The sequence below is a fragment of the Hyperoodon ampullatus genome, assembly GCF_949752795.1.
Source record: "Hyperoodon ampullatus genome assembly, chromosome: 14".
Lineage (NCBI taxonomy): Eukaryota > Metazoa > Chordata > Mammalia > Artiodactyla > Ziphiidae > Hyperoodon > Hyperoodon ampullatus.
Genome location: NC_136927.1, coordinates 52,534,691 through 52,548,274, shown reverse-complemented (window position 1 = coordinate 52,548,274; position 13,584 = coordinate 52,534,691). Strand labels below are relative to the sequence as shown.

At 52.8% G+C, this 13,584-nt stretch overlaps 1 protein-coding gene across 2 annotated transcripts in view; it reads left to right on the top strand.

The window, feature by feature from the left end:
• The window catches only part of COL26A1 (collagen type XXVI alpha 1 chain), a gene marked incomplete at both ends in the record, with an annotated part of 175,641 nt that overhangs the window by 142,508 nt on the left and 19,549 nt on the right, over positions 1 to 13,584 (top strand). For both annotated transcript variants that reach the window (XM_079720271.1, XM_079720270.1), the window contains one exon: positions 11,764 to 11,825. In XM_079720271.1, coding sequence (XP_079576397.1) covers positions 11,764 to 11,825 — 62 coding nt within the window. The remainder of the gene's footprint in view (positions 1 to 11,763; positions 11,826 to 13,584) is intronic.

The window sequence follows — 13,584 nt, the reverse complement described above, 5'->3', positions numbered from 1 at the left end:
GGTTAGTGAGGGCGGAAGGAGGGGTGCAGTGGAGACATTCATTTCAGGGGTGAGCGCCCTCCACACTTGGGTGCCCTGTGAGTGGTCAGCACAGGTGTGCTGTATACCTCCACTCTGGGGGCTGGGCAGTCAGGTACTTCTTAGATGAGTTTCTCTCCAAAATGGTCCAAATACCAAAGGCTTTGCTGGCCAGAAGGCTGGATCTTTGCTGCCTGGAGAGTCCCGAGGACACTGTGCTCTCTCCAGCTGTGCTGTCCTCCTGACGGCTTCTGGATGTCCAAGCAACTGCCCCGCCGAGCATGGACCCAGGAGAGTTTGTCCCTTCCTGCATATCCTTCCTGCGCAAGCGCGAGTACCAAAGCCCATGGCAAAGGTCTGGATTGGGCCTCATGAATACACAGGGCAGGGACTATTGTCCCACTTTATTGTGGAGGAAAGCTGAGGGCCCAGTGATGGGGAGGAGGTGAGCTAAGATGCTCCTCACCTGGGCTGTGGACTGCCTGGACCCACCAAGTGGCCTCTCCAGCCCAACAGGATGCTTCCCAGGGGATCACATTTCACCACAGAAGCCAGGGAATGGGCCACCGTGATATGATCCATTTGCTTGCAGGAAGCAAAGCCTGGCTCCTTTTCCCACAGGAGACAGAAGGGGAAAGGTGGATGCCCAGCTGATATGCCTTCTGGCTCCAGTTACGGTTACTGACTCAGAGAACAAAAGGCTGAAAGGGAGCATCCAGTCCATCCCTGCATCTGACCGATGGGAAGCTGAGGCCCAGAGAGGGCTGCACTCTGCCTGAGGACACACAGCACAGTTCCTAATGCTGACCCCATTCCTGGTCCATCAGAAGGCCTATGCTCCCAGAGCAGGGGACCAGCCCCCTGGATTTAACAGCTCCTCCTCCTGCAGCCTCTTCTGGCTCATTTGGGTCCCCATGGGGGCTGTAGGTGGGGTGGGAGGGTTCCTGGCCTTCCCCAGAACACATTGGGGTTTTTGCTGCAGTTCTGTGTGACCTGGGGAGGTCCTCTCCCACTCTGAGCTGCCCTTAACACAGCTATAAATTGGGACCATGGATTGTGGGGCCTCACTGGCCACAAAGGTACCAAGAGATGTCAAAGATGCGAAAGGGCTTTGTAAACCCCGGGGCCCGTGGAAATGGAGAATGTTTCTGAGCTTCCACCCACGTGTCAGAAATAGGACCAGACACGGACTTGCCTGGCGGTCCAGTGGTTAAGACTCTGCACTTCCATGGCAGGGGGCACAGGTTCGATCCCTGGTCTGGGAACTAAGATCCCGCATACTGTGTGGTGTGGCCAAAAAGAAGAAAGAAAGAAATAGTACCAGACAGAGACACAAACACAACGTGCACACGAATGTCCACGCGCAGAGACACTCCCATGTAGACCCCCTGCCTTAGACCTGAGTGTATCCACACTCATGCTCACTCCCATGCGCACCCTTGAATGTCTGCATTCTGGTACAGGGACGTGGCCTGTGGGTTGGTCTCTCTCTATGTCCCCTCCCACACCCCCTCCCCAGCAGCAGGGCCCTGACCCTCTTGGAGCCACTGATGCTGCTCTGATGCCCCTCCCTGCGTGCCAGCCCCTCTGGCCCCGCAGTCCCCACCCCATGCCACTGCCAGATTGGGTTTCTTCTCAATAGGGCCCAGCTGCCTTCTGGGGAAGGGGGACAAAGGGACCATGTCATCCCTACATAGCAACGGGACTCTACTCACTTTTGGGAAGGGTCTCATTTCTTAAAGAATTACATTTATTTAATTCCTGTCTTTTCCCTGCAGAAGTCGAGGGCTCTAATGTTTTAGAAAGGAAATGCCATGGTACCCTCAGCTGGGGTGAGGGGCCAGGATGGCATCTGGGGAAAGGCTGTGGAGCCCCACCCCACAACCCTGGGGGTAGGACTTCCAGAGGACAGCAGGGTGGGGGCCACCGAGGGCAGGGCTCCAAGGAGCCCCCTGGGACTTCAGGCGTTTTCAGCAGGCCAGTTCCTGAGGCTGCCAGGATGATGGCTAAGAGCCAAAGGCAGCCCCTGACTCCCTGGGTTTGAATCCAGCCTCTGGCACCTACTAGCTGTGTGACTTTGAGCAAGTTACCTAACCTCTCTGTGCCTCGGTTGCCTCATCTGTAAAACAGAGATAATAATGGTTCTTCCCTCATTGGGTTGTTGCGGGAATTAGACAGATTTACATGAAAAGCGGTGCATCAAGGTCTCGCCCTTCTATTAGCGTCTGGCAGATTGAGTGCTCCGTGAACTCCAGTTGCTTTTTCTTCTTTTGATCATTATTATGACCTGCATGGCTCCACATGGGCCAGACCCTCTGCTCTTGTGAAATCGGAAGAGAACGTTTCCTCCCTTCCTCCCCTCCCACCATGACACAAGCCAGAATATAATGAACTTCAGCATCAAAACATCTTCCTTATCTCTACTTTAAACCTCTTCCGTTTTCCCTGACTTTGGTGGAAATGGAAAACAGCTGCTCAGGGGCTGCAGTGCTTGCCGTGTACAGTGAGGAAGCTCCCAGCGCAGAGCTGCCAGGGTGCACCTGGGACAGACGGCCCCCTTAGGGAGGAGAGCAGTCCCTTCCCTCCCCCGGGGCCCCCTGAGGTCCTCCAAGGCAGGCTACCTGGACAATGAGCTGCGGGTCCCCTTCCATATCTGCTCACCCCACTCCCCAAGGGTGGCACTGCTGCTTCCCAAGAGGACACATGAGCATCTTTGCAGCCCCATATGATGGAGGAATATTCTGCCCCCATTTTTCAGAATATGAGAATGGGTGAGACATGGCCCCATAGGGAAGAGGGGTACACAAGAGGTTCCCCGTCCACGCCGCCGAGTGCTGTCAGCAAGGTGTACACAGGATGCATGGCAATTGGTGGGAAGGTGGGTGCCTGAATCTGCCTAGAGTGGTCAAGGAAGGCTTCCTGGAAGAGGTGGTGCTTCACTAGGAATTCGCTAATCAGTGGAGTGGTTGCAAGACATTTCTAGATGCGATGACAAGATAGACAAATGCTAAAGGCCTAGAAGAGTTAGAGTTGCTCAGAGCATGGCAAGTAGCCCATCCCAGGGTTGGGGGTTGTCCTCAGGGCATCGGGGAGCATTGGAGGCTGACGTGTCAGATTGCTGGTTTAGGATGAGCAGGACAGCAGCTTGACATGTTTTACATACACTGACCACACCTGTGTACTAGCGTCCAGCTCAAGAAAGAGAATATTTTCATCATCTTAGAAGCCCTTCTCCTGCCTCTTCTGGTAACTGCCCTCCCCAAGATAACTGCTAACCCGCAGGCCACTGCCTTTGACCTGTCCTGCCTGTGCTGGAACTTTTGATAAATGGACTCACACAGTGTGTGCTCTTTGTGGGGGGGTCTGTCATCTTTGTGAAGTTCATCCACGCGGCTGCACGTGGTTTGCGTGCGCTTCTTACTGTGTCAATAGTCCATTTTGTGAATATTCAATTTACCCAGTTGGCCACCGATGGGAATTTGGATTATTTATAATTTTTGTTTACTATGAGCAACGCTGCTCATTCTTGCACGTGTCTTTTGGTGAAAGGATTTATTCATTTTTGTATCTAGAGATGGAATTGCTCCTACTCAGCCCTATTAGAAACTGCCACATTTTAAAAATGTGGTTATTCCATGGACGTTCCATTGATGCTCTCTTAGAGTTCCAGTGGCTCATACTCTCTCTGATACTTGCATTGTTAGTCTTTAATTTTAGCCATTCTTGTGGGTATGGTTTAATTTGCATTTCCTGATACGGCTAATGAGTTGACCCCTCCGCCTATGGCTGTGGGCCATTTGGCATCTTTTTTTTTTAAATTAATTTATTATATTTTTATTTATTTTTGGCTGCATTGGGTCTGTTGCTGCGTGTGGGCTTTCTCTAGTTGTGGTGAGCGGGGGCTACTCTTCTTTGCGGTGCGCGGGCTTCTCATCGTGGCGGCTTCTCTTGTTGCGGAGCACAACTCTAGGCATGCGGGCTTCAGTAGTTGTGGCTCGCAGGCTCTAGGACACAGGCTCAGTAGTTGTGGCGCATGGGCTTAGTTGCTCCGTGGCATGTGGGATCTTCCCGGACCAGGGCTCGAACCCGTGTCCCCTGCGTTGGCAGGCGGGCTCTTAACCACTGTGCCACAGGGAAGCCCTTTTTTTTTTTTTTAAATTTCTTCACCATCACTAAGATTTTTTTTAAATTTATTTTTAAAATAAATTTATTTATTTGTTTGTTTATTTTTGGCTGCATTGGGTCTTCGTTGCTGCGCGCGGGCTTTCTCTAGTCGCGGTGAGTGGGTGCTACTCTTCATTGTGACATGCGGGCTTCTCATTGCGGTGGCTTCTCTTGCTGTGGAGAGCATGGGCTCTAGGCGCACGGGCTTCAGTAGTTGTGGCACGCAGGCTCAGTAGTTGTGGCTCGCGGGCTCTAGAGCACAGGCTCAGTAGTTGTAGCGAGCAGGCTTAGTTGCTCCACAGCATGTGGGATCTTCCCGGACCAGGGCTCGAACCCATGTCCCCTGCATTGGCAGGTGGATCATTTGGCATCTTATTTTGTGGTTTTATGTATTCCAAGGACCTCTTCTACTCAGTGATAGGCCTCTTCATTCTCTTAATGATGTATTCTGATGAAAAGAAATTCTTAAATTTAATGTGATCCATCTTATCAAAGTTTTCTTTAATGTTAGTGCTTTTTGTGTCCAAAGAAACCTTTGTCTATTCTGAGGTCATGAAGGTAAGTTACCTATTTTTTCTAAAACTGGTATTGTTGGAAATTCCCTGGCGATCCAGTGGTTAGGACTTGGAGCTTTCACGGCTGGGGCATGGGTTTGATCCCTGGTCTGGGGAACTAAGGTCCTGAAAGCCATGCTGCGCTGCAAAAAAAAAGCTGTATTGTTTTTCTTTTAACATTTAGATCTACAATCCATCTGGAATCGACTTTCCTGTGTGGTGTGGGTTAGGAGTCAGATTCTTTTATTTTACTTTATTTTACTTTTCAATTTGGATGTCCAATTGACCCAGCACCATTTATTGAAAAGTCCATCCTTTCTCTCCTGTACTCATATGTGCCTTTTTTTTTTTTTTTTTTTTTTGCGGTACGCGGGCCTCTCACTGCTGTGGCCTCTCCCGTTGCGGAGCACAGGCTCCGGACACACAGGCCCAGCGGCCATGGCTCACGGGCCCAGCCGCTCCGCGGCATGTGGGATCTTCCCAGACCGGGGCACGAACCCGTTTCCCCTGCATCGGCAGGTGGACTCTCAACCACTGCGCCACCAGGGAAGCCCTCATATGTGCCTTTTAAATAAACCAGGTGAATGTGTAAGTGTGGGTCTGTGCACCAATAATACAGTGTCTTAATTACTGTAATTTTATAATAGATCTCATTTCTGGTCCTAAAAGTCTTCAACTTTTGTTCTATTTGTTCTAGATCGCCTTGGCTATGCTTGGACCTTTGCATTTTCATATATATTTTAGAATCAACTTGCAAATTTACACGCACACACACACAACATACACAAAGCCTTCTGAGATTGAAATGAGACTGCATTGAATTTATAGATCAAGTGGGAGAGAGTTAACATCTATAATATAAGGCCTTCCAATCCATGAACATATCTTTCCATTTATTTAGATCTTCTTTAATTTCTCTCAATGATGTATTATAGTTTTCAGTAGATTTATTCCTAGATAATTTGATGCTTTTGTGAATGATGTTATTGTCAATATATAGAAATGCGGTTGATTTTCTTTTTAATTGAGGGCAAGCTTTTTATTTTATTTATTTATTTATTTGGCTGTGCTGGGTCTTAGTTGCTGTAGGCAGGATCTTTTTAGTTGTGGCATGGGGGATCTTTAGTTGTGGCGTGCAGCATGTGGGATCTTTAGCTGCATTGTGCACCACCTAGTTCCCTGACCAGGAATCAGAACCAGACCCCCTGCACTGAGAGCGCAGAGTCTTAACTGCTGGACCACCAGGGGAGTCCTGGAATATGGTTGATTTTTATAAACTGTCTTTGTATTCCATCAACCTTGCTAAAATAACTTAATAATTCCAATAATTCCTCTTTAGATTTCATTGGGGCAAAGATGCTTTGGGGTGTGATCCAACCATGGTACAAGACCCAACAATCTTGAACTCTGGGCTGGATGTGGAGGTAGAGAGGGAGGAAGACAGACTTGGCCAATTAGGTCAGCAGAGTCTTTAGGGCCATGGTGGGGTGAAGAAATCACAAACTTCACCCATGTCCAGCCATGGTCCAGGCACTGTTTTCACATCACGTTGAGAGTTGCTGCCCCAGCCAGGGCACCTAGCCCAGCCCACCATGGCCTTATGGGAATGGAAGGCCTGGGTTCTGATTCTGGCCTTTAATCGACAAGCTCTGTGACCTTGAGTGCATTGCTGAACCTCTCTGAATCTCATCATCCTCACTCATAAAGGGAGGGACACATGCCAGGGTATTTCTGCCTCTCACCCTGTAGGTGACTGATTAACATTAGTGAATTGGTTTCACTCACCAGTGTTGTCCCTTTTCCCCACGGGGGGTTTCTGAACATCACTGGAAAGCTCTGCAGTCCAGGGGCTGCTGGTGTCGGGGGTGGAGGTGGCCAGCTACCACTGTGCTCTGAGCAGCTTCAGCACAGCTGGTCCTTTGGGGATTTGTGTTTCTAAAGCGATGACACCCATGCAAGGCTGCCCCTCTCCAAGAAGAAACTCAAATTACTTTTCAATAAAAACTCTTGGCAGAAGTTCTTGAAAAAATATCTGGCTTTCTCTGTGATCCGTGATATAGAAAAAGATGGAATTTAATTACTCTGTCCTGTCCATTAGCCCCACGGCTGGGCCTGGCAAGCAGCCACAGCTCCATCCAACCAGCAGGCTCCCGGCCCCTGATGGGCTTCGTTGCTCTGGCATGTGTGGAGGAGCACAGCGGGGCCCAGAGTAGGGCCCCCATCTTTGGCCTGGCCTTGTCCTTTCCACACTTCTTTCTGGGAAGTATGTATCTAGGTATGTGTCTTAGAAAAATCCGATCTGTCTGCAAGTACCTGGACAAGCGGCTCTCTACAAGTTAGCTGGAAAGGTGGCTTCCCAGGCCCAGGGAAGGTTTTTTTTTTTCTAATTAATTAATTATTTTTGGCTGCGTTGGGTCTTTGTTGCTGTGCACGGGCTTTCTCTAGTTGCGGCGAGCGGGGGCTACTCTTCGTTGTGGTGCGCGGGCTTCTCATTGCGGTGGCTTCTCTTGTTGCAGAGCACGGGCTCTAGGCATGCAGCCTTCAGTAGTTGTGGCTCACGGGCTCTAGAGTGCAGGCTCAGTAGTTGTGGCGCATGGGCTTAGTTGCTCCACGGCATGTGGGATTTTCCCAGACCAGGGCTGGAACCCGTGTCCCCTGCATTGGCAGGCAGATTCTTAGCCACTGCGCCACCAGGGAAGCCCCCCAGGGAAGGTATTTACAAAATTCCTACCAGGTCCTCACTGCTACCCACGGAGCTAGGCTCAGAGCACCAGAGGGCACTTAAGAGCTGCAGGCAGAATTGGAAACACCAGGACTGGAAAAATCTGGAATGATCATGTCTTGGTGGCACCATCTCTGGAACTCCAGCCTGCAGCTGGCTTGTTTCCTGCCGGCTCATGAATAGATACAATTTTGTATATTTTCCACATAGCATCATAAGCACGTTTCATGTTTTCACTCAGTTAAAAATTTAAATTATATAATGTATATTAAATATATACATTGTTTTAAAAAGGCCAATAGCTCTTCAAGGCTTACCATGAGAAAGGAGAGTCCCCTGTACCCCTCTTTACCCCCAGTTTTCATTCCCTAGAGTCAGGCTTTTGGCAGGGGGGAGCTTACCTCCACAGCTCTTGTCACATTAGGGAAACAGACCACTCAAGGCTCCCTTGTTCCTGTGGTGCCCTGTGTGCGCCCATGGCCAGTCTAGCTGGCCTGCCCTACCCCTGTCCCTGCAGTATCTTACCCTATTGACCTCCTTAGAAGTTTCTTCCCCTAGGAGTCTTGACTAGGGTCAAAGTTCTCCCAGGGGATTTTAGGGGTCTCTTCCAGCTGGGTCCCGTTGGGTTGGCTGCAGGTGACATCCACCCTGCGTATGCCCCGTACCTGCAGACCATTTCAGAGACCTCTCAGAGGGAGCTGGGCCTCTGGGGACAGGACCATCCAAGTGCCCTGGCTGCGCCTGTCAGGGTCTCGTGGCCCAAGCAGGAAAGGGATGGATGAGGTAAGCAGAAGCTGGAGGCACCAGGGTGGGGTGCCCTGGGAGGAGGAACAGAAAGAGAGAGGCAGAGAGGGCAGCCGGCCGGCGAGGGCAGGAGCAAAGAGACCAGGAGCCCGAGGCCCCTGGAGCTGAGCAATGTAAACCCCTTTTACAGATGGGGAAACTGAGGTGCAGAGAGAAAGAGGGCCTTGCAAGCCACACAGTGAGTTAGTGGCCTCTATAGTGCTCTCTCTACTGACCACGCCAAGCAGTCAGTTTCTCTCTCTCTTACACACACACATACACACACACACACACACACACCAGTTTGCCTGGCACATCCACCCTTCTGATATATTGGCAGAGATTTCCCAACACAGGTTCTGCTGCTGTGTCCTCAAAACTAGGAAACACTCGCGGGCCTGTGTGTGCTGGGAACGTGGGAATCCTCAGAATCCCAGAGAGTTAAAGTCTGCGTCTCAGGGAGGGGGAACCGGCCCAGAGCCAGGCGGCAGGGCCTCGGCCAGTCACACAGCCAGGATTGTCCCCACCAGGCCCATCTCCGTATTTCCACCGCTCCGAGGAATAGTTAGAGAAAGTCAAATGCATAATTTAATTGCTGTCGATGACAGAATGCCCGGGGAACCATAAAACCCGCCCAGTCTCAGAGCGCCTGCCCGGGCAGGTGGCACAGGGAGGCTGAGCTGGCAGCCTCGCCCCTGCCCGCTGGCTGGACCTCTCCGCGGCTGGGGAGCTGGACCCCTCTGTGCCTGCTGGCAGCCAAGCCGCTCCCCACAGGCCAAGCAGGGTGCCCGGTGCCAGAGCAAACTAGGTCCGGGCCCAGCACACTTTCCAGAAATAGGTTTCTGGGAGAGCTCAAGGCTCACCCCTTCTTCTGCTGGCCTTCCCCCCTGCAGCGAGTCCTATTTGTTGCCTCACACCCTGGAAACGTGTTCACAGCCCCTAAATGCCTCAGGAATGTTCACTGGGTGGGGCTGGGGCTCTGATTGACACCTCACCCATGACCATCCTGCCCTCCCCGCTTCCTGCTGGGCCCCGGGGTGGGGTGGTGCCCTCCTGTGTGTGGCGGGGACAACTGAGGTTCAAACAGGAAAGTTCTCCAGGCCAGCCCTCCTCCAGAGTCAGCACCTGTTCCCCCATGAGATGCTCTTGGGCCTTTGCTGCGAGGGCAGGCACCCCATTCATGCTGCCCTGCCACCCGCCCATCAGGATCAGCACGGGGTCACCAAGGGGCTCAGGGGCAGCCACGGTGCCTCCAGGTGGATGAAGTGATGGTTGGGGATGGGTGGCCTCAGGGGGTGAAGGGAGGGGTGGGGGATGGATGAATGGGAAGGTGGGTGGGTGGAAAGTAAGGTGGAGGGTGGAGGGTAGCGTGGGTGGAATGACAAATGGGACCCTGTTTGTTTTGATGTCTGTCTTTCCCATGAAGGGCCTCTTTCAGAGGCACTGGAATCCTGGACCATCTGTATTTAGGAGGGAGGCACTAAAAGCCCCCTGGGGCTCTTTCCATGTGTTTTGGCCTTGTTGACTGGAGGCCATTGTACAGGGGGTGCAGGGGGAAGGGGGCCTCCCCAGGTATCAGCGCCTGTGGGCCTTTCCCCTTGGGTGGGTCGCTGAGCCCAGAGAGGACCCTCACCTTTCCCTGATCTCCAAGCCCTCCTGTGTCTTCGAGCCTGGGACTCAGCCCCTGGCTGCTTTTCACTGCAAAGTCTCCTCTGCCCATCTCTCTGCTTTGTGGTTTGTACCTTTTTCTTCTTTACCATCCCTTTCCTGGGAGGAACTAGAGGGAAACATGTGTGTTCAATTCCCCATGTTTAACCAGAAAACCGCCTCCTTTCTCGCTGATCCTTTGTGAAGTCCTGCCCCGTCCCCGAGTCAGACAACTGTATACATTCTTCTGGTTGTTTTAAAGTTTCAGTGTTTACGCCTCAGCCTTTAATCTCTTTTATGTATCGGGGTTACTGACATGGTTTTATTGGGGGAGAAAGAGTTGTGTTCCTAAAAAAGGCTTATAAACCACTGACTGGGCCCAGCCCAGGCTAGGTGGGGAGGGAGATGAGGATGAGGGGACCCCTGCCAGCCCACATAAACCCAGGTAGGGCTGGTGCCTTGTAAAGCCAGGTAGGGCTGGTGAGCAGAAAGTGGGGACTGTCAGCACCCCTGGCCTCAAGGCTGGGCGCCCCTGGGGAGGACACAGCCTGAATCACCTATTCCCATGGTCCTAAGACCCTGGTGGTCTCCTCACATCTCTCACAGAGCACTCGTTATTTAAAAATAGGGACATTTATAAGGTGGTTTGCATTCAGCGACAAAGATGGGGGACAGACAAGGCTGATGATGGGGTCCGGGGGCCTCGCTGTGGCCAAGGGGCCTCTGAACACCAAGTGGGACCTGCCGAGTTACCCTAATACCTCTCGTGTGTCTGTTTAACCAGAATGGGGTTCCTGTAGGGTCAGGCTTTGAACTGAGGGAGGAATCTAAGCATCTCTTGACTTCTAGAGCAATAAAAGCTCTTTAGAACAGCTTTGAACCATCTATTTCCTCATTAAAGAGCTCTGGGTCTCTGGGGGAGACAGACATAAATAGATGATTACAGCCCAGGGAGATGTATGCCTGGGAGGTTAACAGTTACTGGTCTCCTAATTGGCCTTCCGGCTTCCAGGCCCTCCCACTCCCACCCATGGGACACTTCCGCTGCCAGAATGAGCTTTTAAAAATGCAAATCTGACCTTGGCTTTCACCCCCTCCAACAGCAGCCCATTGGCCTCAGGATACTGCCAAGCTCTTCCCCCCAGGCCTCCTGTGTCAGGGCCCAGCCCACTGCTCCAGCCTTGGTGGCCCGCAGGTGTGCTTGGATAGGCCAGGCTGCTGGCAGATGCTCCCCTGTTCTGTTCTCCTTGGGGCCTCAGCCCTTATTCTTCCTTCTGCTGAACCTGACCAGTCATTGTGCATCCCTCAGGCCTCACCTTAGGTGCCACTGCCTCCAAGAAGCCCTCCTGGACCACTGCCCACCCCAGATGGGCTTTGACATCCCCCATGATGCTCTTTTGCATGTTCTGTTCTTACAGCCCTTACCAGCCTGTTTCTATTTGCCTGTATCCTTCCCCAGACTGTAGTTCTCAAAGTCAGGGAGCGTGTCTCATTTACTATCCATTCATCAATTATCAGGTATTTTTTGAGCCTCTGTTTTGTGCCAGGCACTGAAATTCATGAACAAACAAAATAGACAAAGCCCCCCCCCCCCCGATACGGCACCCACAGACTGACAAGGCATCCCAGGTGCTGGCTCAGACAATTCACTGAGTAAACAGACAGTACTCTGTGCTGTGGATGCCCAGAAAGGAGGGTCAGAGGTCAGGCAGACTGCATGGAGGAGGGGGTGCTAAGGATAAGGCTCTGAAGGATGGGTAGGAGTTTTGCTGGCAACAGCTCAGAGATTTCCCTGCCTGCCTGACCAGAGGCTATCCTTGTGGCTGGGCTGCTCTGTCCCCAGGATCTACTCCACTCTCACCTCTTCTCTTTCAGAATGCATGAACTGTACCCGGCTCAGTGACATGAGTGACCGGCTGACCACGCTGGAGGCCAAGGTCAGATGGGCCTAGGGAGCTGGTTGGGGAGGGGCTTGCATCAGCCCCAGGGAGCCCAGCAGGACTGAGCAGCCTGGTCCTGGGGGATGGGTGCTGTTTGGGGCTTCAGTGGCCCAGGATAACTTACCTTCTCTGGGCCGGGCCAGTCTCCTGGGGTTGGGGAAGGGAGTGGGGTGAGCAAGAAACCTGAGGGTCCCAGGTGTGAGGGATGCTGGGGAGGATGCTGGGATGAACTTCTGGTACCCGAGACTTTAGAAAAGGTCGGGTCCCCAGGCTGGCTGGCCTGATGGACATTTTCCAGGCACCTGAAACCTCCGCATGGTTTGGCAGAGCATTGGCTGACAGCCTGCCCTGGCCCAGGCCCAGTACACTGGGGTGTTAAAAGTCACAGCTCTGGGGGAGGACTGGTACCGTGCCAGCTGTCCCCCGCCCGCTTAGCCCTCGCCCATGCCCTCCCGCCATGAGCAATTCCTCCCCTGGTCCTCCCACCCTGACACCTCCCTCTGCCTAGAGAGGCTGCACCACGACCATGGCCAAGGCCACAGCAGCGGGCTGGGGGTGGGGCTTACTCTCTGGCCCTGAGGGTGAGGGTCATGACCCTTCTGTAGACCTCGGGGGACTACAGAGGTGGGGGGTCGGGCTGTCCCAGTAATTGCTCTGCCTTGGCAGGTCCCTTCCTAGCTCTGTGCCTCAGTCTGCTGCCCTGTAAAATGGAAATTGAAGGAGACATTTCCCAGCCCCTCACTGGGTCATTCTGAGGCTGGTGGACGGGGTGAGCTCAGGTGGCTCCTGGGTGGGGAGCAGGAGAGGTAGCTCGAGACGGGTGTGCAGAGAGGTGGCTGCCACTGCATTTCTTCTGGATCCCCAGGTAGGCGGTGGGAGACTCCTGTCTCAACTCCTGTCTTATCTGGATCATCTTCCAGCTGCCCACCTTCCTGCTTTATGCCCAAGTGTCCCCTGGAGAAACTGGGCCCCTGGGAGCTTCGTCAGCCCGGTCAGAGGGCCCTGAGAGGCGGCAGCCTGCAGAGGGAGGGGGACACAAGCCAGGCTAGCAGCCAGGACAGCCCCGCAGCCTCAGGGGCTGTGCTGAGGTCAGGTGAGCCCGCAGGGGTCAGAGAGAACATGGAGCTGGGGTCAGGGGCTGGGGTCAGGTGGGTGAAGGCAGAACCAGGCAGGCAGACCCCAGATGGGGAGTCAGAACCCAGGCAGCTGGCATAAGAGAGCAGTAACTCTGAGGCCTGGAAACTGCAACTTCTGCTTCTTCAGATAAGAAACCTGTTTTGGCATATCAGAAGGGATGTGTTCAGTGGCAAGTAACAGAAACCCAGCCACTGGCAGCTTATTCCTTACCATTTATTGTTAGTTCAATAGGAAATCCAGAAGTTAGTGGTCTCAGGATTGGTTTGGTGGCTCAAGAACCCAGACTCTTCACAGCCTTCCTCTCCACCTACTTAGTGAATTGGCTTTTGGTGTCATGGTCAGTGCCTCATGGTTACAAAGTGGCTGCTGCAGCTCAAGGCCTCACATCCTTATACCTTGTTCAAAGGCAGGAATTAGGGGGGAAGTAAAGCACCTCAACAGATTCATTATGTGTCGTTGGCCAGCACTGGGCTATATGCCCACCTCCTAGTTGCAAGGGAGCTGGGAAAATGAGTAATTGGCCAGTCATGATTCCTCCTCTGGGGCACACCTGCAGGCACACAGTAGGGGGTTCTGGAGCCAGGGAAGAGGAGGAGGCTGGAGGCCAGGCGACCACAAG